This window comes from Felis catus, chromosome A1 (genome assembly GCF_018350175.1).
Source record: "Felis catus isolate Fca126 chromosome A1, F.catus_Fca126_mat1.0, whole genome shotgun sequence".
Classification (NCBI taxonomy): Eukaryota; Metazoa; Chordata; class Mammalia; order Carnivora; family Felidae; genus Felis; species Felis catus.
Window position 1 is genome coordinate 125,016,683 of NC_058368.1, and position 25,765 is coordinate 125,042,447.

Consider the following 25,765-nt stretch of genomic DNA (forward strand, 5'->3'; position numbering starts at 1 on the left):
CAGACAGAAAATCAACAAGGAAACAGTGGTTTTAAACGACACGTTACACCAGGTGGACTTAATAGATATACAGAGCATTCCATCCCCAAACAGCAGACTACACATTCTTTTCAAGTGTACAGGGAATACTCTCCCAATAGATCACATGTTAGGCCACAAAACAAGTCTCAATAAATTTAAGAAGAATTAAATAATATCAAGCATTTTTTCTGACCACACAGTATGAAACTAGAAATCACTTGCAAGAAAAAAAATGGAAACAAACAAACAAACAAAAAACACATGAAGGCCAAACAACATTCTACTTAACAACCAATGGGCTAATAAAAAAATCAAAGGGGAAATTAAAAAAATATCTTAAGACAGGGGCGCCTGAGTGGCTCAGTCAGTTAAGCATCTGACTTCAGTCAGATTATGATCTCACGGTTCATGAGTTCGAGCCCCACATCGGGCTCTGTGCTGACAGCTCAGAGCCTGGAGCCTACTTTGGATTCTGTGTGTGTGTCTCTCTCTGCTCTCCCCCACTCATTCTCTGTCTCTCTCTCTCTCTTTCAAAACTAAATTAAAAACATTAAAAAAAATGTTATTAAATACCTTAAGACAAATGAAAATGGAAACACAATGGTCCACAACCTGCAGGATGCAGACAACACAGTTCTAAGAGGAAAGCTTATAGCAATACAGGCCAATCTCAAGAAACAAGAAAAATCTCAAATAAACTTACACCTAAAAGAACTAGAAAAAGAACAAACTAATACTAATGTTGTAGAAGCGTCCTGACATGGGCTCAGGTCATGATCTCACAGTTAATGGGTCCAAGCCCCGCATTGGGCTCTGTGCTGACACCTCAGAGCCTGGAGCCTGTTTCGGATTCTGTGTCTCCCTCTCTCTCTGCCCCTCCCCTGCTCATGCTCTGTCTCAAAAATAAACAAACATTACAAAAAAATTTTTTAAAAAGAATATGTGGTATAAATATATACAATGGAATATTACTCAGCCATAAAAAAGAATTGCTATTTCAAAACCTGTAACAACTTTGTATGGTGACAGATGGTAGCTAGACTTCTGATGGAGATCACTTACTAATGTATATAAATGTTGAATCACTATGTACACCTGAAACTAATATTGTATGACAACTGTACTTCAATTTTAAAAACTGAATTCATTATCAAAGAAAACTACAAACCCAAATGGTTTCACTGGTGAATTCTATCAACATTCAAGGAAGGAATAACACCATTCCTATACAAATGTTTTGGTCTTTTTTCACAAGTAGAGGAAAAGAGAATACTTCTCAAACCATTTTATGAGGTCAGCAAAAGTCTAACACCAAAACCTGAAAACAAAACTACAAACAAGCCACGACACTGAAAATTTTATAACACACTTCGAAATAAATTTGAGACAACAAAAGCATATAAAAACCTATAGAGTATGACCAATGTGTTACTCATAACTATCTAGCTATCTCAATCCAAGCATGGTGTAACATCTGAAAATGTATAATTCATACATTAACAAAAGAACATAGAGAAATTATGTGATCACCTCAGTAAATAGCAAAGAAAAGCATGTGATACTCATCAACTTAAAAATTCTTGACAAACCAAAACTAGAAGAGAACTTTTTAGATTTGAAGTACACTTACCAGAAAATTAAATAGTAATAAACGATGTTAAAACCGTAGAAACAGAATAATAAAGTGTAATTATACAAATATGGAGAAACTCCAAAATACATTTTTGAATAAATAAAAGAAGTGGATATTTGTAATAGCTTTAAAACATTCACACATATATCTATGATTTTCTGTAGGAATACAGAACACATAGAAATAAGACTGAAATAAGACAAACACATAGAAATAAGACTGGTAGAAAACACATCAGTCTGATAACTTTTTTTATGTTTATTTATTTATTTTTGAGAGAGACAGAGACAGAGTGTGAGAGGGGGAAGGGCAGAGATAGAGGGAGACACACAATCCGAAGCAGGCTCCAGGCTGCGAGCCGTCAGCGCAGAGCCCTACATCGCGCTTGAACCCACCAAGCTTAACCGACTGAGCCACCCAGGCACCCCATAAATTCTTAACAAACACGTACTGATTTCAGAGATTCTTGTAGTTTGCATCCACTGGAACTAAGCGTGGTCTGAACTTCTCCGAAGTGGGTGTGTGTGTGTGCGCGCGCGTGTGTGGAGCGAATGGAGCGAATTCGCACGAGCGAATGGAGAAAGAAAAGGAGAATAGAGGGCTTCCCTCAGCTATACGCACCTACGATTCAGCCAGCTGAGGTCAATAAAGGAGAGGGACGGAGGCCACAAGATCCAAGGGAGTCCCAGGGCAAAGGAGCAAGGCACTGAAGGCGGAGACCCAAGAGGGGCGGGACGGCGTGGCCTCCGCTCCTCCCCGGACCAGGGCGGGCCCGAGACTGTGACCCACCTCTCCGGCGCTGTCCTCGTTACAGCGCCGCGGGACGGCCATGCCGGGCCGCCTGCTGCGGGGCCTGTGGCAGCGATGGCGTCGTTACAAGTACCGCTTCGTCCCTTGGATCGCGCTGAACCTAAACCACAACCCGAGGTGAGAGGGCGAGGCCGGCATACCAGGGACGTCTTCTTTCAGCCCCACGACGCCACCAGGGCCGCTGAACTGGAGGCATGTGGGCCCTAAGTGGGCGGAACCTCCGGCGAAAAGCGCTTTAAAGGGCGGTCTCTGGTGGGCGGAGCCTCAGGAGACCCTGGGGCCCCGAGGTGGGCGGGCCCGTAGTGAGCAGAACCTGAGGTGGGGCGGGGCCTGAAGTGGGCGAAGCCGAGGCTGGTGGAGTCGGAGGACAGCTGGGATACCGAAGACCGTGGGGAGCCTTAGGAGGGTGGGACCTGAGGCCTACTCTCCCAGAGTACCCCGCGCTGTGAGGTCTGTGAGGCGGGCGTCCCTCACGGGCAGTGCGGCTTGTGCTCTCCTTTAGAGGTCTTCGCTGACGGGCGTTTCTGTCCGGGCAAAAAATAGAAACTTTTGAAAAAGAGCAAAGTTTATACAGCGTGAGGGTGCATGGCCTTCTCTCCGCCAGGGCATACTTCAAAGTTCCTTAGAAAAGCCAAACTGAGGTTTATTTTCATAGCTCCATAGTTTATATGGTGAAAGCAGCCCGGCTTGGATGTGAGGATAACAACTTGCTGACGCAGAAAAACGAGGAAAATGTCACTAAAAACACGTCCGAATGTGGGGTTTAGAATAGTCCATGCCTGAAGAAAGGGATCTAGTTGAGTGGGTGGCGGTGGAGTCACTGTTAATTCCGGCTCTAGTAAGTGGCATGGTAGCGATCGTGAAGAAGCTCACGTAATGCTCACTTAAATAGGCAAAGCTAGCTCCACTGAAGGCCAGTTAATAACCGAAGAGCTTTTCCAAAGTTTGATTCCGCGGAAACGTGAATTCAGGGCCACTATAGAATTGTGAAGCGGAATGGCTTTCTTTTTGTCAAGAAGTAAAAAAATAATACCATTATGCGAGTAAAAATGATGCAGCCATTAAAGAAGTAAGTATTCCCGGGAGAGAATGTGACAAAGTATATGTTAAATTTGTCTTTGTAATTAAATGCCTATAAAATATATGAGGATCCTTATGCGATATTCACATAATGGCCATGGATGTAGTGGGAAGAAGAACTAGTTCTGTTTGAGCTGTGGCTTTCCAGCTTAACAGCTTTAGGATCTAGGGCAAGCACCCCAACGTCAAGCCTCAGTTTCCCTGTCTGCAAAGATGAGATAATGAATGTAAGGACCCAACAGCATTCGGTACAGATAGACTTTTCACAGATAACCGGCTATTTGTAACTTGGGTAGGTATTGCCAGGAGTTAGCGAACTAGAACTATCCCCAAACAATTCTTTCTTGAACTTTTTTAGTTTTATGCCCTTCAAACACATGAGAATAATCATCATTAAGCCCAGTAACTTAGAAGGCATGAAGGCATGAAGCCTGAGTTTTATCACTTGAAGGGTAGTGAATGGAAACTTTTCCTGTTTTCAGGACCGTCCGATATGTTCCAGAGGAATCCAAAGACAAAGTTATCTCAGATGAAGATGTCCTAGGAACATTACTGAAAGTTTTCCAGGCTCTGTTCATTAATGATTTCAATAAGCAATCAGATATCTTGACTATGCTTCCAGAAACCGTTAAATCAAAATATCATGACCTACTGTCAGTTCAACATCCAAGGGTGAAACTGCTTGAATACAGACATCAACAGCAAAATATCTTTAAACCAGAAGAAATTCTTTATAAGACACTGGGTTTCAGTGTTGCCCGAGCAACTAGCTCATTGATTTCTGCTGGAAAAGGTGTCTTCGTTACCAGAGGATTGGTACCAAAAGGCGCGGTTGTAGCTATGTATCCTGGTAATGACACAATTAGTGCTTTGCCAAGAGTTTCCTATTTATCAGTTAATATAAGTCCAACAAAATACTTACTCTTATAATCCTTTGAGTAAGGAGTTGAATTAGAAACTGAGATTTCCACACATTTGTAAATCCTGATTTCGAAAATAACTACAAATTATTTTATGTGCTAGAAAGCATCCTTGAGTATTTATTTGAATAAAAGCACTTTTCTTTTAAGGAAATTTTTGTAGTCAATGTTTAAATGTAGAATATAGTATGGCCTACTTTGATAAGATGAATTACTTAGAAAGCACTAGAGAATAAGTCAGTTGGCTTACATAATTGATAACTAAAGGTAAAAATAGTACGGGTTAAAACAGGTATGACAGAGTTTAAACCTATAAATCAATAAATACCTTCCTGCCATTTCTATACTTTGAAAGTAAAGCAGCTTCTTTGCAAAAAGATCATTGACTAGAATGCTTAGTAGGGTATGTTATTTATTAAACTAAGATTACATTATTTGTAAATGTTTAATTCAGACATGTTTTCAAAAAGTCATTCTATTTTCTAATTTTACATCCCTAAGCAAAAGAGTTGGTTTCCTCCTACACAACTAACTCTGTAAAGGCTAAATAGAACAAGCTGGCAACAAATTAATACTAGAATAAATTTAATAGATTAGGATGCCAGTAACATAGGACACACTCAGTAAATACTAATTTTCTCCTTTCCTCTACTGCTAGCGAAAGGGGAAACAACCTGAATATCAGATTCATTTATTCCCATTTTGTCTACATTATTTAACTGGTTATTAACAAATACATTTCTTAAAAGACTTTTTTTTTTTTTTTTTTTTTTTTTTTGAGAGAGGGCGCAAGTCAGTGAGGGGCAGAGAGAAACCAAGCTCACCTGAAGCAGGGCTCGAGCTCACCTGAGGCAAAGCAGGGCTCGAGTTGACCGATGTGGAACTCGAACTCACTACTGTGAGATCATGACCTGGGCTGAAGCTTGATGCTTAACCACTGAGCCACCCAGGAACCCAAAAGACTTTTTAATGGATGTCAAATAACACTCTATTTTAAAAAGCAAAAACAAAACAAAACAAAAAGCCCCTATAATTTTGTAAAGCTGAATCTCAAATGTGGTGTTCACATTTTAATTAATCAAAATAGTCACATTTTATTTGGCTATGTGAACAAGTTGATTCTCTGCTCCATTTACTTTTGGGCACTATTTAAAGGGAAGAAGTAGCCAAAGAGAATGTGATAATCTAGACTGGAGTAAAATATTAGAAAAAGGTAGAGAAAATAAAATAGTTCATTTCATGTTATGTTTATTTTCCAGAGAGAGGTGCTTATCATGATGTTAATAATTTTTACATATTGCTATGTCCTTATCTTATAATAGGTACAGTATATCAGAAGTATGAGCCAATCTTTTTCCAATCCATTGGAAATCCATTTATTTTTAGATGCCTGGATGGGGTACTTGTTGATGGAAATGACAAAGGAATATCAAAAGTCGTATACAGGTAAGTTAGTGCCCATGTTCAAACATAACGATAGGACACAGAGCCACAGGAAAATGACCATGACCCTGGCCTTTTCACTTTAAATAAAAATCTGTTTAGACAGCTGCTAAGTGGCAACTCAGCTGCCCTATTGACTAGACAAAACTTTTTTTTTAATTTTTTTTTTTTTATTTATTTTTGAGACAGAGAAGGACAGAGCATGAATGGGGGAGGGTCAGAGAGAGGGAGACACAGAATCTGAAGCAGGCTCCAGGCTCCAAGCTGTCTGTCAGCACAGAGCCCGACCCGGGGCTCGAACTCAGGGACTGTGAGATCATGACCTGAGCCGAAATTGGACGCTTAACTGACTGAACCACCCAGGCATCCCAGACTAGACAAAACTTTTTAAGAGAAATTGGATTTGTTCAGTTCTAGGATTAATTTTGTACTTTTGGATTTTACTGTAAGACATAAAAGAACAATCTCTTACCTAATGCTTTCACCTGTTTCAGATCTTGCAATGGGAGGGATCGACTTGGTCCTTTAAAAATGAGTGACAGTACATGGCTAACATCAGAAATTTGTAATCCACTTGCTGTAGGACAGTATGTCAACAATTGTTCAAATGGTAAGTTGACATTATGGGTCTGTGAGACAAGATATAAATATAGCAGTAGTAATTTTTCTCCTTTGCTATATGACTGAGTGCCAGAGGCAGTTAAATTTAACATCTCAGCTTTTCAAAGCCTGTAAATAAATTGTAATGCTGAGAAGGCAGATATTAAAGAAGTTGGGGAAATAATGATATACATTAATTGGAATTCTTTAATTTACTATTTTTCTTCTGGTTTTTCAGTAAATATAGGTAACTGATAAATGCTCCTTTGATCATTATTATTTTAGCATTTTTTAATAGTTAAAAAAAGAGAGCATTAGAGATCATTTTGTCAGAGCCTCAGTAGAACCTTGTAGGTTAAACTAGACTGGTATCCTCTTTCTGTTGCTACTTTTGTGAATCACTTACCTTCTCTAGGGCTTGACTTTCCTAAAAATATAAGTTTGATCTCACCTACATTTAGCATAGGTTTTGGTGTTAGGGAGAGATGAACTTGAAACCTGACTTTTCTACGTAACCTTCAATCTTTCTGAGTCTCTGTTTTCTGATCTTCAAAAAGTAAATAATAAAACATACATAATCTAGTAATGCCTGGAAGGTAATAGTGATTATTAATTTGAAAATGTTCTAATAATTTAGAAAACCATGCATCAAGTGTTAAAATTCAGTTCTATTTTCCATGACCTTTTTTAAAACGGCTATTTCTAAAAATTATATACTTGTTCCTAGACAGAGCCGCTAATGTCTGTTACCAGGAATTTGATGTGCCTGCAGTTTTTCCTATAGAGCTAAAACAGTATCTTCCAAACATTGCCTACAGCTGTGACAAACAAAGGTTAGTCTTTTCCTATCCCCTGTGTTCTGCTGTACTCAAAAAACATGTATATTCGAGGGTGCCTGGGTGGCTCAGTTGGTTGAGCATCTGGCTCTTGATCTCAGCTCAAGTCATGATCTCACGGTTTGTGGGTTCGAGCCCCACATAGGGCTCTGCACTGACAATGTGGACCTGCCTGGGATTCTCTCTCTCACCACCCCCCACCCCTGCCTCTCTTGTGTGTCCTCTCAAAATAAATACAGAAACTTAAAAAAAATTTTTTTAAATATATATATATTCCAAGAAAAAGCTATACAGAACTTGGAATAATTTCTCTTAGGAAAAAATTATAACTTAAATTTTGATTTTCATCATACCTTAATGTATTAATGTAGGCTCATTTGAAGTTTAATATTTTTCATTAACTTAGCTCATTCTGCTTCTTATTACCCATTTTCGTTCTATGTAGTCCTTTATAAGTATCAACCTTAAAATTTTTTTCAAGTGATTCATTGTTACTTTTCCACTTACAAAATCTTCAAATACAGTTTTTAGTCATTTTAAGCATTATGTTCTTCATCTCACTTGAGAACACCTCGTTGAAGAAAAAGGCTAAATTACACTATTCTTTCTTTTGCTCTTTTCACTATTCCGTTTGGAAACTTAATGAAAAATGAGGAAATATTCAGGGGCACCTGGGTGGCTCAGTCAGTTAAGTGCCTGACTTTTGGCTCACAGTTCATGGGTTTGGGCCCCGTGTTAGACTCTGTGCTGACAGCTCAGAGCGTGGAGCCTGCTTCGGATTCTGTGTCTACCTCTCTCCCTGCTCCTCCCCGACTCACACTGTCTCTCTCTTTCTCTCTCAAAAAAATAAACATTAAAAAAAAAGAGGAAATATTCAGAAAATACATATTATTAATGTAACATTTCTATTCAATAAGTGGAAAGTCTGAAAGTGTTCAAGTAACAATTTCTAAATGTAAGTAATTCTGTGGAGTTCTTTATCAACAGTGCTATAGGAAAATATAATCTTTATGTCATGTCACTGAGCTGCCAGGTGCTAGCAAACTTTATTTTTTATGGGCCCCATTAAATTGTCCTTTTAAGATGAAAGAGATTTAAAACTTAGACTGTTCTTTGGGGGCACCTGGGTGGCTCAGTTGGTTGAGCGTCCAACTTTCAATTTCAGCTCAGGTCATGATCCCAGGGTTATGGAATCAAGCCCCTCGTTGGGCTTCACAATGAGTATAGAGCCTGCTTAAGATTCTCTCTCTCTCTCTCTCTCTCTCTCTCTCTCTCTCTCTCTCTCTCTCTCCCTCTCCCCCACCCCCACCTCTCCCTCTCCCTCTCCCCCCCTTCCCTTCTCCCCGACTCCTACTCTGTCTAAAAACACAACAAACTTTGACTATTCTCTGTACTTGATACATATTCTGTCTCTATGTGTGTGTATGTAACAGTTGGGTTTTTTTTTTTTTTTAGCTATATGCTCTGGAGCATAATATCACTACTGTTCAACAAGTACAGGAAAAGTTAACTGAGTAGGAACATTGAAGGTTACTTATGTCTTACGGTGTTCATAAAAGTATTTTTTTAATCCCAATTAATTTTAAGTAATGTTTTCATCTTTGCAGAATACAAAGATACAAATTAATTTTAAAATGTTAAACCACAGGGGCACCTGGGTGGCTCAGTCGGTTAAGCGACAGTTAAGCGTCTGACGTCGGCTCAGGTCATGATCTCACAGTTCGTGGGTTCGAGCCCAGCATTGGGCTCAATGCTGACACCTCAAAGCCTGGAGCCTACTTTGGATTGTGTCTCCTTCTCTCTCTGCCTCCCCCCTGCTCATGCTCTGTCTGTCAAAAATAAATGTTAAAAAAAAATGTTTTTTTTAAACTTACTGATTTGTGGTCTCCATCAGGGATAAGAACTATTTCTTCATGGAAATCAAATAGCTAAGACAATAGTAAAAATTTTGAATAAAATTATGTCTATAACAGCTAAATTGGTTATATTAAAAATATGAGCTTGGATTTGTTAATACTTCTAACTTTTGTGTATTCTTTTTGTCCTCAGCCCACTTCGATGTGTCATTCTTGTAGCACTCAGGGACATCAAACAAGGAGAAGAGCTTTTTTCAAACTACTATACAATTGTCAGCTAACTATGAATTAGAAATTAGGTTTTCTATTCAGCTATTTATTCTAAATGTTTTTGTTAATTGTATCTCTGAGTTCCACCTATAGAACAAATATTTTGAGGCCTAATTGGAGTGGGAATTTTTTGTTTTTATTGATGTTAATGTGTTTATATTAAAAGCTATTTCCTTCATTACAATTTCAAATTTATAATGCAATTATAATTTTAATTGGTTTTCACCTAAAAACACAGTAGCTTATTAAATTAAAACCTACTGCCTGAAATTAAAATTTCAATTTTTCTTTTATTTTGTATCTCTGTGGTTTATAAAATTTTAACCAAATCATCACCATTTCTTGCACTGTTGATGTGTACATACTTCTTTAAAAACTCTATTTTTAGACCTACCCTATGACCCAGCAGTAGCACTGCTAGGAATTTACCCAAGGGATACAGGAGTACTGATGCATTGGGACACTTGTACCCCAATGTTTATAGCAGCACTCTCAATAATAGCCAAATTATGCAAAGAGCCTAAATGTCCATCAACTGATGAATGGATAAAGAAATTGTGGTTTATATACACAATGGAGTACTACGTGGCAATGAGAAAGAATGAAATATGGCCCTTTGTAGCAACGTGGATGCAACTGGAGAGTGTGATGCTAAGTGAAATAAGCCATGCAGAGAAAGACAGATACCATATGTTTTCACTCTTATGTGGATCCTGAGAAACTTAACAGAAACCCATGGGGGAGGGGAAGGAAAAAAAAAAAAAAAAAAGAGGTTAGAGTGGGAGAGAGCCAAAGCATAAGAGACTCTTAAAAACTGAGAACAAACTGAGGGTTGATGGGGGGTGGGAGGGTGGGTGATAGGTATTGAAGAAGGCATTTTTTGGGGGGATGAGCACTGGGTGTTGTATGGAAACCAATTTGACAATAAATTTCATAAAAAATAAAATAAAATAAAAATAAAAACTCTATTTTTATATTATAAACTAAAGCCAAAAATATATGTTGTTGCCATGAGTTGTGTGTGTGTGTGTGTGTGTGTGTGTGTGTGTGTGTGTGTGTGTGTGATTTAAGGATTGTTTTAGCTTTTAGCATGGAAATAAAGTCATAAGATAGTGGTGATGGGAGGAACATGTATTCCCCATTCTTTTTTTTTTTTTTTTAAGTTTATTTATTTATTTTGAGAGAGAGCGAGCGAGCAAGCAAGCAAGCAGGCTCCTTGCTGTCAGCACAGAATCCAATGCAGGATTCAAACTCACAAACTCTTGAGTACATGACCTGAGCTGAAACCAAGAATCAGACACTTACCCGACTGAGCCACTCAGGTGCCCCTCCCCATTCTCTTATTCCAAGGGGGAGCACTTCCAATAATAGTGATGCTCCTGGCCTCTCTCTATACCCATTGGAGGAAGAATGATTTTCTGAAATTATCTTTGGAGGAGAACTAGGCACCCATGGCCCAGACCCCTGTATTTTTTTTTTCTGTGGACTCTGCCAGCAGAGAGGGTGTCCTGGTCTTCTCTCTGCTCAGCCAGTGATAGAGTGAGTCTAGTAGTTCGGAGGTGGAGTATTAGTGAGCTCACCTGGCCACAGCTCTGAAGCCACATTCTCCAGTGAGTTTCATTCGTAATCTTTTCTTGATCTCCATCAACCTGACTCCCACATTTCTCAGTTCCAATCTTGGGTGGAGAGGACACCTCAAATCCTAACATGGAACCAAATTTTAACACCTTAACTGCTACATCAACAACTTTCTTCAGTTTATTGCAACTTCAATAGCATCGTAATTGCCTTCCCTTGTTTCCACTCCTGCCACTTTTACAGAATTGATCACCCGGAGAGGTTCTTGTAAATGTAACTCAGATCTTGACCCACCTCTGCTCAAAATCCTCTCATTACTCCTCATATACTGGAATAAATGCTAAAGTCCTTCACATATATGATGTAGCCATTCACTACCTCTGATCTCACCTCTTGCTCGTTCTACCCCAGGCACATCTACCTCCTTCCCACACCTTGAACCTGCTGGACACACGCACACTTTCAGGGCTTCTCCACTAGTTTTTTGTGCCTACAAAGGTCTTCCCCTTTTTTGTTACCTTGCCAACCATCGTACAATCACAATTCACAATCACTAAGTGCCAGCCCTGAAACTTCCTATTACACTTTTTTTCTCTATCATATGTATCATGTATAAATAGTAAATGTACATTTGCGACAGCATCTGATTCTTTTTCTTAGCCTCCTTTATCTTTGTGTCAGTAAGATCCTTAAAACCAGGAGAAACTAATCTTATTTGGAAACAAAACAAAACAATCTACTTGACCAAGAAGATCCTGTTGCCCAGAACCTTATATAAAATACAGAAATACAAGGGGCGCCTGGGTGGCGCAGTCGGTTAAGCGTCCTACTTCAGCCAGGTCACGATCTCGCTGTCCGTGAGTTCGAGTCCCGCATCAGGCTCTGGGCTGATGGCTCGGAGCCTGGAGCCTGTTTCCGATTCTGTGTCTCCCTCTCTCTCTGCCCCTCCCCCGTTCATGCTCTGTCTCTCTCTGTCCCAAAAATAAATAAAAACGTTGGAAAAAAAAAATTTAAATACAGAAATACTAACTCCTGTGGACATATTAGGAGGGGCTGTAGGATGGGCTGGAGTTTTTAGGAGTGAACTCTTGAAATGTCAATAACTTAACTAGTGCAGGGAAAAAATATGTTATATAGAAAAAGATCAAATATGGCAAAATGTCAGTTCAATCTGGTTTGTTCATTATACTATTCTAATTTTTGTCTTAAAAAGTCTTTCTTTCAAAGCTAGGGGACAAGTCACCATTAGTTTAAGAGTAATATAGGCCATCAAGCATTCAGTGATACCTACTAGGTGAAGGGTCCTGGGATATACAAAGAATAAAACATGGTTCCTCATAAAATGCTCACGGTGAGAGTATAAAGCTTGCCTAGTATCATGACTTGGTTTGCACTGGAGGGGTGAATTTTTTTTAATGTAACACTGACATTTTAAAACATAGAAAAACCATGTTATCTTTTTTCTTACTAAAAATTATTTTAGATTTATAAATGGCTAATTTCATTTCTGACATGCTTACAAAATGCTTTTGAGTTCTATACCAGAAAACAACTTTGTAGCAGTACTGCCTTTACCTTTGTGTAAGCATCTCATCAAAATTGAGTTACACAACAGCCTGTGTGTCTCTCGAAAGTGAATGTCAACTAATGTATTAAACGTAGAAAAACGTGAGCACTCCTGGTCTAGAACCATGAATTCAGTCCCCTAGTATACTATTTTGCCAGAGAATCCACACAGACACAGAAATAGACGGTGAGGATTAAAGAACGCCTACCTGGATGGGAAATGGTAAACAGTGCTATGTACCAGGGTCTAGTTTAAATTCAAAGCATAGGGGTGCCTGGGTGGCTCAGTCGGTTGAGTGACCGACTTCGGCTCAGGTCATGATCTCATGGTTTGTGAGTCCGAACCCTACGTCGGGCTCTGCTGACAGCTCAGAGCCTGGAGCCTGCTTCAGATTCTGTGTCTCCCTCTCTCTCTGCCCCTCCCCCACTCGTGCTCTGTCTCTGTCTCAGAAATAAATAAACATAAAAAAATTTAAAAATAAATAAATTCAAAGTGTACATAATGAAATAGGTAACTGACAGATACCCTGAGGCCTTTGAGAAGTCAGAGAAGCTGCAGGCTCAAAGCCTATCATTGATGAAAATTATGGCCAAGAAAGATAAAGTCTACAAGTCAGGATAGATTATTCTGCTCCCACAAGGCTCTCCTCTCTCCCCTAAAAGCCTTAAGTACTTTGTAGCTCTCACATGGTACTTGGCCACATGCTTGGCTGGATTGAAAACATCTGTACTTGTCCCCACCTGAAGGCACTACTGTGTTGTGGCCACCACAGACCCCTGAACATTTATGCTGTGTGGCGTCTGTGCAAGAAGCAATGTGATTTTAGAAAAGTAACCAAAGCAGAGGAGTCTAGAGCGTTTGCTTTCATTTTATCCTCTTTGTGTCCTTGTACAAAATCTGGACCCTATGTGCTATCTGATCACTGCATATTAAGAATGGACTAGGGGCGCCTGGGTGGCTCAGTCAGTTGAACATCTGATTCTTGATGTCGGCTCAGGTCATGACCTTGCAGTTTGTGGGATCAAGCCCCACATCAGGCTCCCCACTGGCAGTGCGGAGCCTGCTTGTGATTCTCTCTCCCTCCCTCTCTCCCTGCCCTCCCCTCCCCAACACCCCCTTCTCTCTCTCTCTCTCTCTCAAAAAAAAAAAAAAAAACAAAAAACAAAGAACTAGATAAAGCTCTGCTCAGAGGAAATGAAATATGCGAACAAATTTGTGAAATTAGACTAAGAGATCTTCAGCTTGAAAGATGAAGGTTTTGAAAAGATATTTCTACAAGGCTACTAAACTATGTATACTAGGATAAGAAAGACTAGTTTACCATAAATACATTGTCAAATAACAACACAATTAATAGACATCACGTCTTCCTAAAAGACATACTTACCTAGAACAGTGTTTGAAACAAAACAGACATTCAACAAATATTTCCTGAATTACATTGAAAGTATAAGCTAGCCTCATTTTGGGATGGCTGTTTTAGTCCATATGGAAATTTGTTATAGAGGATTTAAAGAAAAAGTATTTTATCTGCCATTTGTCACTATCAAATATCTTATTTACTGCCTCAAAAACCAACCGAACAGTGGTTAAATATCTACCCATGTCCCATGAGTTATAGCTTATGATTCATTAAACAAAAATCTAATTGTGGCAAATACTCACACGAACCAAGAAAAAAAAAAGATTTCCAGATGTTTATTTCTGGAACTGTACACCAGGTATTAAAGTACAACAAATACAAAATAATGCTCAAAAAAATCAGTGTTTATGTACAAATATTAAAATCAATGCAACAATAGCAACTTCCTCTTGAACATCTGATACTAAAACTTGTTGTGATTGTCACTAATTAATCTCATACTCACAGGATACTTATTTCAAACTGGGACAATTGGAATCACTGGTCATCTAAGAGGAATTTTTATATCTACCATATTTAACAATAAAACTAATAGTTTCCTCCTTTTAGTGAAAAAATTAAGAACTTTTTAAAAAACATAGTAATGTCAATATTTTTATAAATTATTTCAATTTCCATTTGTAGACAATGTGCTTTGAAACTCTGGGCAAACAATCTCCTTGGTGGTCAGGTTTATTCATTAGTTTACATTCAAAGTTGAAATATTCACTAGAGACTTTGGTTAAATTAAATAGTATCACTATGCTCTATTAAATCTGACGTTCTCAAATATTTATGACCCTCAATTTTAAAAATTAAAAAGGAAACAATTGCACAACTCTTTGACCTAATTGTACACACTTTAGTATTGTTTAAACAGTATTCTACATCCTTCAAGTAAATTCAGCAGTTGACCGTGACAAGAGGAAAACTAAACATTTAAAATGCTAGCATGGAAAAGATGACGTACGACTAACAAAAGTATTGCTATAATCACAGCACCAGTTACACTCCTAAATGGATCCGTTGTCCTCTTCAAATTCCCTGTACATAAAAGATACATCAGCCAACAATGCAACTGCTCACCATGGATTTTTGGTTTGTTCATAAGAAAATAATGCGGCAAAAGAAAACAAAAGAATTTATCACAGTTTGTTATAAGAATTGTGCTTCACACTTGATAATAAAGGCATTATTGTTTCTTCATAAAATTGCAAATCAGTTATTTTCATGCTCTCAAACGCAATTCTTCTAATAAACAGTAACAAATTCTCTGTTAAGATGCTTAACTGGAGGAAACAAAACCCAGTAAATCCAGCTTTTAAAAGAAAATTCAATAAATAGCTATTTTACATGGATAAAGTCATAGTGGTACAATTTATGAATGTCACATCAAGCATGCACAAAAATGGTATTATACATGGCGGAAGCAGTCAGAAAATATTGAATTAGATCTAAAAAGATATGAAGAATTTACATATATATACAAAAATCTTGCAAATTATTGCCTCATTTTAACAAGGAATTAAAAGTAAACGTTACCAGCTAGTTAGCACTCTCTAAGAGGCTAAAATCAGATTGACATTTAAAAATCTATTAAACTAGCTGGAATTTATTTTTCTCTCATATCATTTTCTGGATTTTGGTCAAAAATCTTTATTTAAATAACTAAAGTGTCCATTCAACTTGCTGATAATCAAAACTTTAGATAAGAAACACTGTTTCCATCTTATATCAAGATCCCAGCAATGCATAGATAAACTGACTATGTTACTGCATCAGCTACTGAGAATGGGCATGTTCATTTAAGTGCAACTGGTATTAGCATTCAGTCATCTTTGTGTAAATTATTTTATACAAACCAGCCACTGTAAACCCAGAGTGAAAATTAAAGTTATAACAATGGAAGATTATGGCCAGTATCTTACTAAATTATAAAAGGTATACTGATTTTTAACAAAAGAAATAAGGTTCAAAGTTTAGCACAACACCACAGCAATAAGAAGCTGATAACTTGGATAAAAATATCTGAAAGCAACATAGAGCCCAGGCTACCCATTATTTACTGTGTGCATACAGGAATGCTAGACTTTAGATGTATAAATTAGAGACTGATTTTAAGTTATTAATTTAACTACTTTTGTCCACTGTGCTAAACTAAATTTTATAGTAAATATGCTACTGCGTAAACACTTCAAAGCAATCTTCATTAAAATGCTGCAAACAAAAATAAGAATACACATCATCCAAAACTAAGGATGTCATTGCAGTTCACAGTTTGTATAATAAATACCCTCCCTTTCCATCATTACTAAGGTCACTACAACCTATCTACTCATCAGCACAACCTTGAAGCGACTTATACTTACAAATATCAGCAATGCAGCTGAACATTTAAGTTTTTTGCAAAGCACGACAACTAGCAGAAATTGAAAATTTCAACTAAGATGGTGCAAAAAAAAAAAAAAAAGCAAAATTCCATTGTAACTGAACTATAAAAGCAAAGCTTATTACATCCTAATACTGTATTGTGTATCATGTGAATTCACCTTTTAACTTAAAGATGCATATCTATAGAGCAAAAATGGCCAAAGTTTATGACAATGGCTTCTCATTCACAATGTCTGGAATAGAAATAAAACTGAGTGTGAGATGCATCTGAACGTCTATCACTTTTTAAAACTTAAAGTGGTAAAGTACCATTCTATGTCAATAGACAGAAACTCACATTTTTCTTGCCAACTGTTCAAGCTAAACAAAAAAAGTTTAAATATACTTCAAGGTTCTACTGCATTAAGTGTAAAATCTAGAAGTCCCTCCAAAATATGAACACTTTGAACTGCAGTGCTACAAACAACATAAGAAGTGTCCCAAATGTAAACCATTGAGTGGCAACATCCTAGGCTCTGTAGACTGTGTCCTGCAAGTCAGTTGCCTCAGGATAAACTAAATTATCAATACCAGTATGATTTTTAGAATTATAATCTTGACAATGGTGGACAAAACCCCATCTAAATACCACATCTTCAAAAGCCAAATTTTTAGCCAATCAATGAAGGTACACAGAACTCTTCCCACAGTAAAATGACAGATTCTGTGTAAGGTAGCCCTGGTCTAGAATTTTGAAACAGGATCCAAGCAAGTGTCTTCATAATTTGCACGCAGTTCCTCGTGCTGGCTTCCATAAAGATGGACTTGCTGTTTTGTAAACTGAAGTGCTCTAGTTGAATAACATGAGAGAAGTTTCCATTTTAAAAAAATCCTTGCATGTTTGTGCAGTTTAAAGAAACCTACCCCTGCTTTTATTTAATTAAGAAAATAAAACCAAAAAATGCTACATTGAGCAGGGATTGGGATCGGTACCTGTAAACATTGTTATTCCACTGCATCCATTACGGCAAAAGGAATTTACACGAAAAGAAGCCACTCCATTCAGTTCAGAACATCTGTGCTGGTTTTGAGCCGGTGGCCTCTGTCTACAGGTTTTAAAATTGGGAGTGAGGGCAGTGGGGAACAGAAAAGAATAGAAAAAAAGGGAGTGGAGAAGAGGTACTGGGGGATGAGGAAGAGATAAGCAGAGCTTAAAGCTGCACCACAGAGTTCAATCTTAGTTCCCAACTCTGCTGATCATAGTTCATTTCCACATTTATGGATTGAAAAATGAAAATACTCTTGATAAATCAAGATATAGTTCTATACATACTGACATCACTGATGTCATAGTGAAAAAGGTTCAAACTTCCAGTGAAAGACTAAGCAAACCTGATCCTTTCCTCAAGTTTACTGGTTCTGCACACCCACTGTTTCTGGGCTCCTCACTCGTGTCACTCAGAGTGAAGGGCGGCATGCTGATGTAGAGCATGGGCACTGATGAAGCCATTGGTCTCACTGGCAGACAGACTGCCAAAGTCAGCCACAGAGACGGCCATTTTGGCACTGGTGATGTGATGTGTGTGATTTTCAAAGTCCACACCCAAATTATTTACAGAAACCTCATTCATAAAGGATTCAGGAACAGCAATGCCCATTTTCAATCTCTTTGCTGGTCTTTCTGACTCTTCACTGCACATGTTCATGGGGTTTAGCTCCGAGTGATAAAATCCAGTCTCAAATAAATTAAAACAATCACTTTCCCCGTTGCTAGGCAAAGTGAGTAACTCTTCCGTTACGACAGGCACATGATTTACTTGTCCACGGGGTGTGTTGCCCAATGGAGGAAAGCTATCATCCAAACAATTAACATCCGTGGGGTTGCAGACGGTTGCTACGCTGTTGGTCAAAGCTAAAAAGAAATGGAAAATGGTTTAAGTAAGTTGTCCTGGGTCATGAAAAAAGACACAATTTTGCCCTAAGCTGAAGAACACAAAAAGATGCTCATTTTACCTGTCAAGTCACTGGCAGTGAAAGAGTTGAGAATGTTCAGCTGTTGATCAGGAAGAGGCTCAGGTCGATTAGAAGTTAAGGCTGAAGAATTTACTGTCCCTCCCAGAGCTTCTGTTTCATCTACCAAACGATCCATATAGTCCCTGAAAAACATACCCCAATAATTTCATGACTGCATATCAGAGTTAAAACAAAAGTCTCTAAAGCCCACGGTACTTACGTAACTCCAGGGTGATGGTTATATCGTTTCTTTCCAAATCTTGTCTGTTGAGCAAAGTAATCATAACGTTCAGATTTCTTCCACATATAGTAGAATGCTACACATTCAGCAACTGTTCTAGTTCTCACCTAACAAAAGAAAGTTGAATATTTCAGTAGAAACCAACAAACCCAATCCATTTTTTAGTAATTTTTTTAATACAACTATAGCTTTAATCCACGGGTCTTATTTTCTATCTCCCGAATTATGAAATTCTGAACACTTTATCAGAAAAAAAGTCTTTATATTTATACTATTTAATAATAAGGATACCTTCAAAAGGCCAAGGTTTGTTATTTCAATCAGAATGTATTAGTTTATAAAATAAATGTGTACCCAGAAATGATGCTGAAAATCCTAAAACACTGGCAACCTCTACTTTTTTCCTCACTGAACACTCATTGTGATTCTGACTGCAGCAGGAGTCCTTAACCCTAAGGGGTCCATGAATGGGATTAATGGGCATCTATTAAATTCGAAAATTATATGTAGGTACACTTTTCTGGGGTAAAGGGCTGCAGCTTCATTAGATTATCAAAGGGTTCCATAATGCAAAAGAGACTAAAAACTCTTAGAAAAGGGATCAGCACTCTACTGCATCTGCAATTTAAGATGATTTTCTAGCTAAAGGCAGGGTGTTTTCCTTCAACGTGGGTTTGGTTCACAGCTACAGGAGTTGGGTAACAACAACAACAAAAACAATAAAATTTGAGCCTCACCAACGTGTCTCCACATCCAGACTAGGGCTGTTCAAACTATATGCAGCTAAAGGTATGAGTTCAAACATACAGACAAAATTCTGTGTCCTTCTGTAATAAATACTTTCTCCACTGCTTAATCAGTATCCTATGAGGAACTTTTAGCATCTCTATCCTGATTACTGGTCATGACATAAGTGCATAACATAAGGAACAAGCTTTCTTTTTTTTTTTTTCAATATATGAAGTTTATTGTCAAATTGGTTTCCAGGGAACAAGCTTTCTAAGCCAAGAAATAAAGTGTACATTTCAATAAACATCATTAACTAGAAGTCTTTGTGGTGAACATAGGCTTCTTGGGAACAGAGAACTTTCCTGTCTTATTCACTGATGTATTCCTAGTGCTTAAAACAATGTCCAGTAAAGTGTAGAACTTCATTATTTATGGAATAAACGAATAAATTTCCTAAGTCACTGTAAAACTTATGTTTTATTTTGACTTCAACAACCCAGCCTTCTTTAAAAAAAGTTTTATCTATTCACTAAATACTTCATCTCATCTTTGAGAAAACATAAGATTTTCATACATACAAAAAGGCATTAAACAATTCAACATCATACTGGAATATCTAGCAAAAGCAATAAGAAAAATAAAAGGTATACACATTGAGAAGAAATAAAACTGTCTCTGTTTACAGATGACATGACCATACAAAGAAAAATCCAAAGAATCCACAAAAAACTCATGGAACTAATAAACGATTATAGCAAGATTGTAGCATACACAGTTAACACACAAAAGTCAATTGCTTGCCTATATACCAGCAATGAACAAATGATATTTGAAATTTAAAAACACAACATTTACATTAGCACACCCAAAATGGAATATTTAGGTATAAATCTAACAAAACACATGCAAGACCTATGTAAGGAACATTATAATATGATTAAAGAAATGAGAGATATAAATAAATGGAGTGATATCCCACATTCATGGATAAGAAGACTCATTACTGTTAAGATGTCAGCTCTTCCCAACTTAACCTATAGATTCAGTGCAATTCTAATCAAAGTCCCAGCAAGTTATTTGGTAAATACTGACAAACTAATTCTAAAGTTTATATGGGAAGGGCAAAACAATACAAAACAAAAACAGAATAACCAACACAATACGGAAAGAAAACAAAGCTGGAGGACTGATAGTACCCAACTTCAAGCTTACTATACTTGTGTCAAGACAGTGTGATACTAGTGAAAAACCAGATACCCACATTAATGCAACAGAATAGAGAGCCCAGAAAAAGACACACAAATGCAGTCAACTAATCCTTAACAAAGAGTAAAGGCAACGCAATGAAGTCATCTTCTAAACAAATGGTGCTCGAACAACTGAATAGCCACATGTAAAAACAAATAAAAAAACAAGGAAGAAAGGAAGAAAAGACACAGTTCTTAAAAACTTTCACAATAATTAACTAAAACTGGAATACAGATGTAAATGTGTGATGTGCACAACTATAAAGCTCCTAGAACATAACATAGGAGAAAATCTAGATGACTTTGGGGATGACATGACTTTTAAGATGTAATACTAACAGCATGATCTATAAAAGAAAATTTGTTAGGCTGAAGTTCATTAAAATTAAACACTTCTACTTTGCAAAAGAGAATGAAAAGACAGCCAAAGACTGGGAGAAAATATATGTAAAACACCTATGTGATAAAGGACTGTTATTGGAATTATGTAAAGATCACTTACAACTCAAGGATAAGACAACAAACCACTCAGTTAAAAAATAGGCTTAAAAAAAAAAAAGGCTAAACACCTTAACAGAAGACACCTCCTTACAAAAAAGAAATACAGATGGCAAATAAGCAAATGAAAAGATGCTCCACATCATATGTCATCAGAAAAATGCAGAAAACAAGATACATTACACACCTATTGCAACACCCAAAATCTAAAACACTGACAGCAACAAATGCTGGCAAGGATGTGGAGCAACAGGAACTCTCATTGCTGGTGGGAATACAAAATGGTAAAGCCAATTTAGCAGACATTTGGAAGGTTTTCTACAAAACCAAACATACCCTTACCATATAATCCCACTCACTGGCATTTAGCCAAAGAAGTCAAAAACCTTCAACCAGATGTTTATAGCAGCTTATAACTATCAAAACTTGGATGCAACCAAGATGTGCTCCAATAGGTGAATGGATAAGATGGTATATCCATACAATGGGATAGAAAGAAATGTGATAAAAAGAAATGCACTTTCAAGCCATGAAAAAAAAGAGAAACCCTTAAATGCGTTATTACTATGTCAAAGAAGCCAATCCGAAAAGGCTACATACTATATGATTCCAACCATATGACATTCTGAAATGGCAAAAGTATACAGACAGTAAAAAGCCAGGTGTTAGGAGTAGGGCTGCAGGGAGGGAAAGAATAGGGTGGAAGAGGTTAGACTACACGGATTTTTAGGGCTGGGAAACTATGCTGTATGACACTATAATGGTGGATATCATTATACATATAATGGTACATGTCATTACACATTTGTCAGAACCCATACAACACAAAAAGTGAACCCAAATGTAAACCATGGACTTCAGTTAATAATAATATATCAATATTCATTCATTAATTATAACATATATCACACTAATGTAAGATAGTAATAATAATGGAAGCTGTGTATGTAGGGGTAAGGGGATACACGGGAACCCTGTGTACTTTCTGATCAATTTTTCTGTAAACCAAAATGCCCGAAAAAACAAAGTCTATTAATGAAAAAGGCAGAAAATATTGACCTACCCATCTAAACACTTCAGAATCTTATGTTCCTTTAGGATAAAGAGAGATAATAATAAACAAAGCATACTTTAATGAAAATTATTACAAACTACTAGAATATACGCACACATACACTTTTTTAAAAGTACTTTATTTTTTAGAGCAGTTTTCAGTTCACAGCTGATTTGAGCAGAAAGTCCAAGTTCCCACATACATCTCCTGCTCCCAAACATGCATAATTCCCTTCACTATCAATTCCCCACCTCAGTGGCACTTGATACAATCAATGAATCTATACCAGCACGGGTTTATTACCCAAAATCATTTACATTAGGGTTCACTCAGTCATTACTTATTACATAGGTATTGAAAAATATATAATGACATACATCTATCGAGTATAACATGATACAAAATAATTTCACTGCCTTAAAAATCCTCTGTACTGCACCTATTCATCCCTCCCTCCACGAAAAATTTTGAAACCACTAATCTATTTATTGCCCCCATAGTTTTACCTTTTCCAGAATGTCATATAATTGAGATCATACAGTATATAGTCTTTCCAGATTGGTTTCTTTGCCTTAGCAATACACATTTAAAGGTCCCCCCATGTCTTTGTGGCTTGATAGCTCATTCTTTTTTAGCACTGAATAATATTCCATGGAATGGATCTGTCAGTGTATTTATCCATCTTCCTCTCAAAGTGTGTTAATTCATCTATTCAAAGGACATCTTAATTATGTCCAAGTTCTGGCAATTATGACTAAAGCTGCTATTAATATTTGTGTGGAGGTTTCTGTGTGGACTTAAGTTTTCAACTCCTTCAGGTAAAGACTACTGAGTACAATTGCTGGATCATATGGGAAGAGTATGGTTAGCTTTGTAAAAAAACACCAAACTGTCTTTCAAGAAACTGTCAACTGTCTTTTTAAGGTGGCCATACTATTTTATACTCTCATCAGCAATGAATGAGAATTCCTGTTGCTCCACAACCTCACCAGCATTTCATGCTGTGGTAACATTTATAGTTGCTTTTAGTAACCAATGTTTCTTCTTTCAGCAACTGCAGTTCTGGCCACTAAAGGGAAACATTTCTGAGGCCACAAACCTCTGAATAGCTTAGAAAGAAATCAAAGTCAAGGAAAATGGTAAAAGACTAAGACTACCTGGAAAATATAGTAAATCCATTTTCTTTTCTGTTTTAATGTTTATTTTTGAGAGAGAGAGAGAGAGAGAGAGAGAGAGAGCAAGCAGGGGAGGGGCAGAGAGAGGGAGACACAGAATCTGAAGCAGGCTCCAGGCTCTGAGCTGTCAGCACAGAGTCCGACGCAGGGCTCAAACTCATGAATCACGAGATCATGACCTGAGCCAAAGGCACACACTTAACGGGAATGAGCCACCCAGGCATCCCAAGTGAATCCATATTCTATGAATATGACAACTATATGTGTCAAAAGATAGGTGAGTACACTATCAGCATTCCCAGGAGTAGGTGTTGGCAAATCCCAGTCATGTTTAGAGTAATATGAGAAATGTTAATGTCAGGAGAGCATTAACAAGTTCTTCCTTTCTTTTGTCCTAGGTGACTTAAAACTTATTTGTTTATATTCATTGTAATTACTAAGCAATCTGTACTAATCTGCCTTATTTTACCTGTATCTGTACTAATTTACCTTATTCTTCTGTATAAGATGAAAATCTTTTCCAAAAAGCATGAGTGCATGTTCAAAGCTCCGGCATTCTTCTTCTGTCCATGCAGTCATTCCTTCTAAAGAAATGTTAAAAAAAAAAAAAAAAGATGTATTGATTGACCTCACATCTTTTATGCGAATTGCTAGTTTACTTTCAGTATGTTTCCCCCTATAAAAGGCCATTAACTAACTCCTTCCCTCTCCCTCTCCCTGTACCTCCCTCCCTCTCTCTCTCTCTCTCTCTCGCTCTCTCTCTCTCTCTCACACACACACACACACACACACACACACACAGTTCTGTAATCCAATGATTTCAGTTAGGATTACCTAAAGTATACACATTATAAATATTACTTAAAAATCTACAATACCAAAATATAAAAACTAGGTTTTTTTTCTCTGCATGAAAGGATAAGGATGTAATTTTTTAAACTTATGCTCATTGTTTTTCTAATTTTTTTTAAACTATAAGCATGTATTTTTTTTTAATTAGAAAAAAAGGTTATTTCCTTTATGGGAAAAAAAGTTCCTTATTTTGCTATTATATCAAAACCATAGTGCTTTAAGTAGAGACCATAAGTAATCAATATACATTTATTTAAAGTCTTTTTGCAGAGTGCTACACTCTGGAAATCTAACAGGAATAAGAAACAGCCCATGTTCTCAAAACACTAAATCCCATTCAACTTCCCAGAAGACACTAACAATAAACTCAAATCTATTTGGGGCAGAAAAGACTTGGGAGTTTTTTCCTCAAAGACATGGGAGACTACATCCCCATGAAGAATAGTCCACCATAAAGATAAAACATAGTTTGAACTCAAGAAAAAAACCCAGTATTTAGTTCTCAACATTAGGAGAGCTTAAAATAAGTTTTTTAAAAAAACAACTTTTATAAGGAAACATTCCAAAAGACTGTCTCAACCTACAAGTTTAAACATACTCTTTTCAGCTTTTCTGTTTTTGCCAAGCCATTTATATAATATTAGAGTATTATTTCTTTACCTACTTACTTAATGAAAGCCATGGTGCATGCAATTCACTTATATAATAACAAAACTACTGAAATTAAAGTTAACCATTTTCCTTGACACACACAAAGCAAAACCTAAGCACTGTAAAAATTTTATTACATGATTACTAAAAACACCCTTCTTGTAATAAATTCAATGGAATATTTTATACATGTTTCTTTTTTATCTTTAATCTCCTTTCCATTTCCTGTCTGGTTTAAAAAAACAACTTTTTGTTCAGTGAAATCATAAAAATCATTCTTTTTAATTACTTTGGATACATTGTCATCTCTGGGGTCTGCTTTGTTCTGTAACTATTTCTTCAAGAAAGTGGAGGTGACGGGGGGTAACTAATGTGTATTTGAAAAATCTTTGGTACGTCTAAAAATAGAGGGCAAGAAAAGGAAACAATTATTCGCTATGAAGATGAACACCGATCTTACAAAAGTGTTACAGGACTGCTCCATCCTTTATAATACTTTGCTTATTCTACTCCCCAAATGAGGATCCCCTGTCATTTCCCTCTCTTGATCCCAAGCTTTGCTTACCTTGAGATGCCTTTCCATTGCAGCAGTACCTTTCAATTGCTTCCTTTATATTATGGTTGCACTTGAGAAGTTCATATAATGCCTACAAGAGAAAGAAAAAAACTATTCAATAAAAATTATCAGAAATTCATACTTAATAGCATTAAAACAGACAAACAACCAGGACCAGTAACAGTCCTGACAAATACTGTCTGAAATGCTCTCTAAATATGCAAGACATTTGAGGGTATGTTTGTCCAAACATTTAGTCTACATACCTATCCTGATGATAGACTCAAGTATCTCAGAAGTTTGTTCATTTTCACTCTACCCCTCAGAAGTCACCCACTGGTATCACTCTTGACTTTATTTTTT

General features: G+C 37.1%; 2 protein-coding genes and 1 long non-coding RNA gene across 13 annotated transcripts in view; 1 reads left to right on the forward strand and 2 right to left on the reverse strand.

The window, feature by feature from the left end:
- The window catches only part of LOC109501450, a 72,121-nt gene extending 69,545 nt beyond the window's left edge, over positions 1-2,576 (reverse strand). The window contains exon 1 of one of the 3 annotated variants that reach the window (XR_002159505.2): positions 2,444-2,576. This is a non-coding gene — a long non-coding RNA (uncharacterized LOC109501450). Of the gene's footprint in view, positions 1-2,105; positions 2,200-2,275; positions 2,406-2,443 lie in introns of those variants that run through there. The other 2 variants (XR_002159506.3, XR_002159507.3) reach the window with 2 other exon arrangements.
- On the forward strand, positions 2,452-9,762 carry SETD9 (SET domain containing 9). Of its 5 annotated transcripts, none has more exons than XM_011282918.4 (6): positions 2,452-2,581; positions 4,027-4,394; positions 5,787-5,910; positions 6,402-6,517; positions 7,235-7,340; positions 9,393-9,762. In XM_011282918.4, exons 1-6 carry the CDS (start codon positions 2,484-2,486, stop codon positions 9,478-9,480), a joined length of 900 nt encoding a protein of 299 aa, XP_011281220.1. In that variant the 5' UTR covers positions 2,452-2,483; the 3' UTR covers positions 9,481-9,762. The 5 variants fall into 5 exon arrangements, with proteins under 5 accessions (XP_011281220.1, XP_011281223.1, XP_044916796.1 ...); XM_011282921.4 differs by having other exon boundaries at positions 7,239-7,340; XM_045060861.1 differs by lacking the exon at positions 9,393-9,762 and adding an exon at positions 8,992-9,052.
- A 4,534-nt stretch (positions 9,763-14,296) lies between these two features.
- MIER3 (MIER family member 3) overlaps positions 14,297-25,765 on the reverse strand; it is a 138,107-nt gene continuing 126,638 nt past the window's right edge. For 3 of the 5 annotated variants that reach the window (XM_045060922.1, XM_023256767.2, XM_023256770.2), the window contains 5 exons: positions 25,412-25,493; positions 23,833-23,927; positions 18,620-18,747; positions 18,400-18,542; positions 14,297-18,298 (listed from right to left, as the gene is read on the reverse strand). In XM_045060922.1, coding sequence (XP_044916857.1) covers positions 17,841-18,298; positions 18,400-18,542; positions 18,620-18,747; positions 23,833-23,927; positions 25,412-25,493 — 906 coding nt within the window. In that variant the 3' untranslated portion in view covers positions 14,297-17,840. The remainder of the gene's footprint in view (positions 18,299-18,399; positions 18,543-18,619; positions 18,748-23,832; positions 23,928-25,411; positions 25,494-25,765) is intronic. The other 2 variants (XM_045060913.1, XM_045060915.1) reach the window with 1 other exon arrangement.

What these genes read in the sequence shown, in the direction of transcription:
- SETD9 (XM_011282918.4), top strand. Translation starts at nt 2,484, where the DNA reads ATGCCGGGCCGCCTGCTGCGGGGCCTGTGGCAGCGATGGCGTCGTTAC. An exon ending in AACCTAAACCACAACCCGAG is followed by an intron (nt 2,582 to 4,026) that starts GTGAGAGGGCGA and finishes TCCTGTTTTCAG; the next exon opens with GACCGTCCGATATGTTCCAG. An exon ending in TGTCAACAATTGTTCAAATG is followed by an intron (nt 6,518 to 7,234) that starts GTAAGTTGACAT and finishes ACTTGTTCCTAG; the next exon opens with ACAGAGCCGCTAATGTCTGT.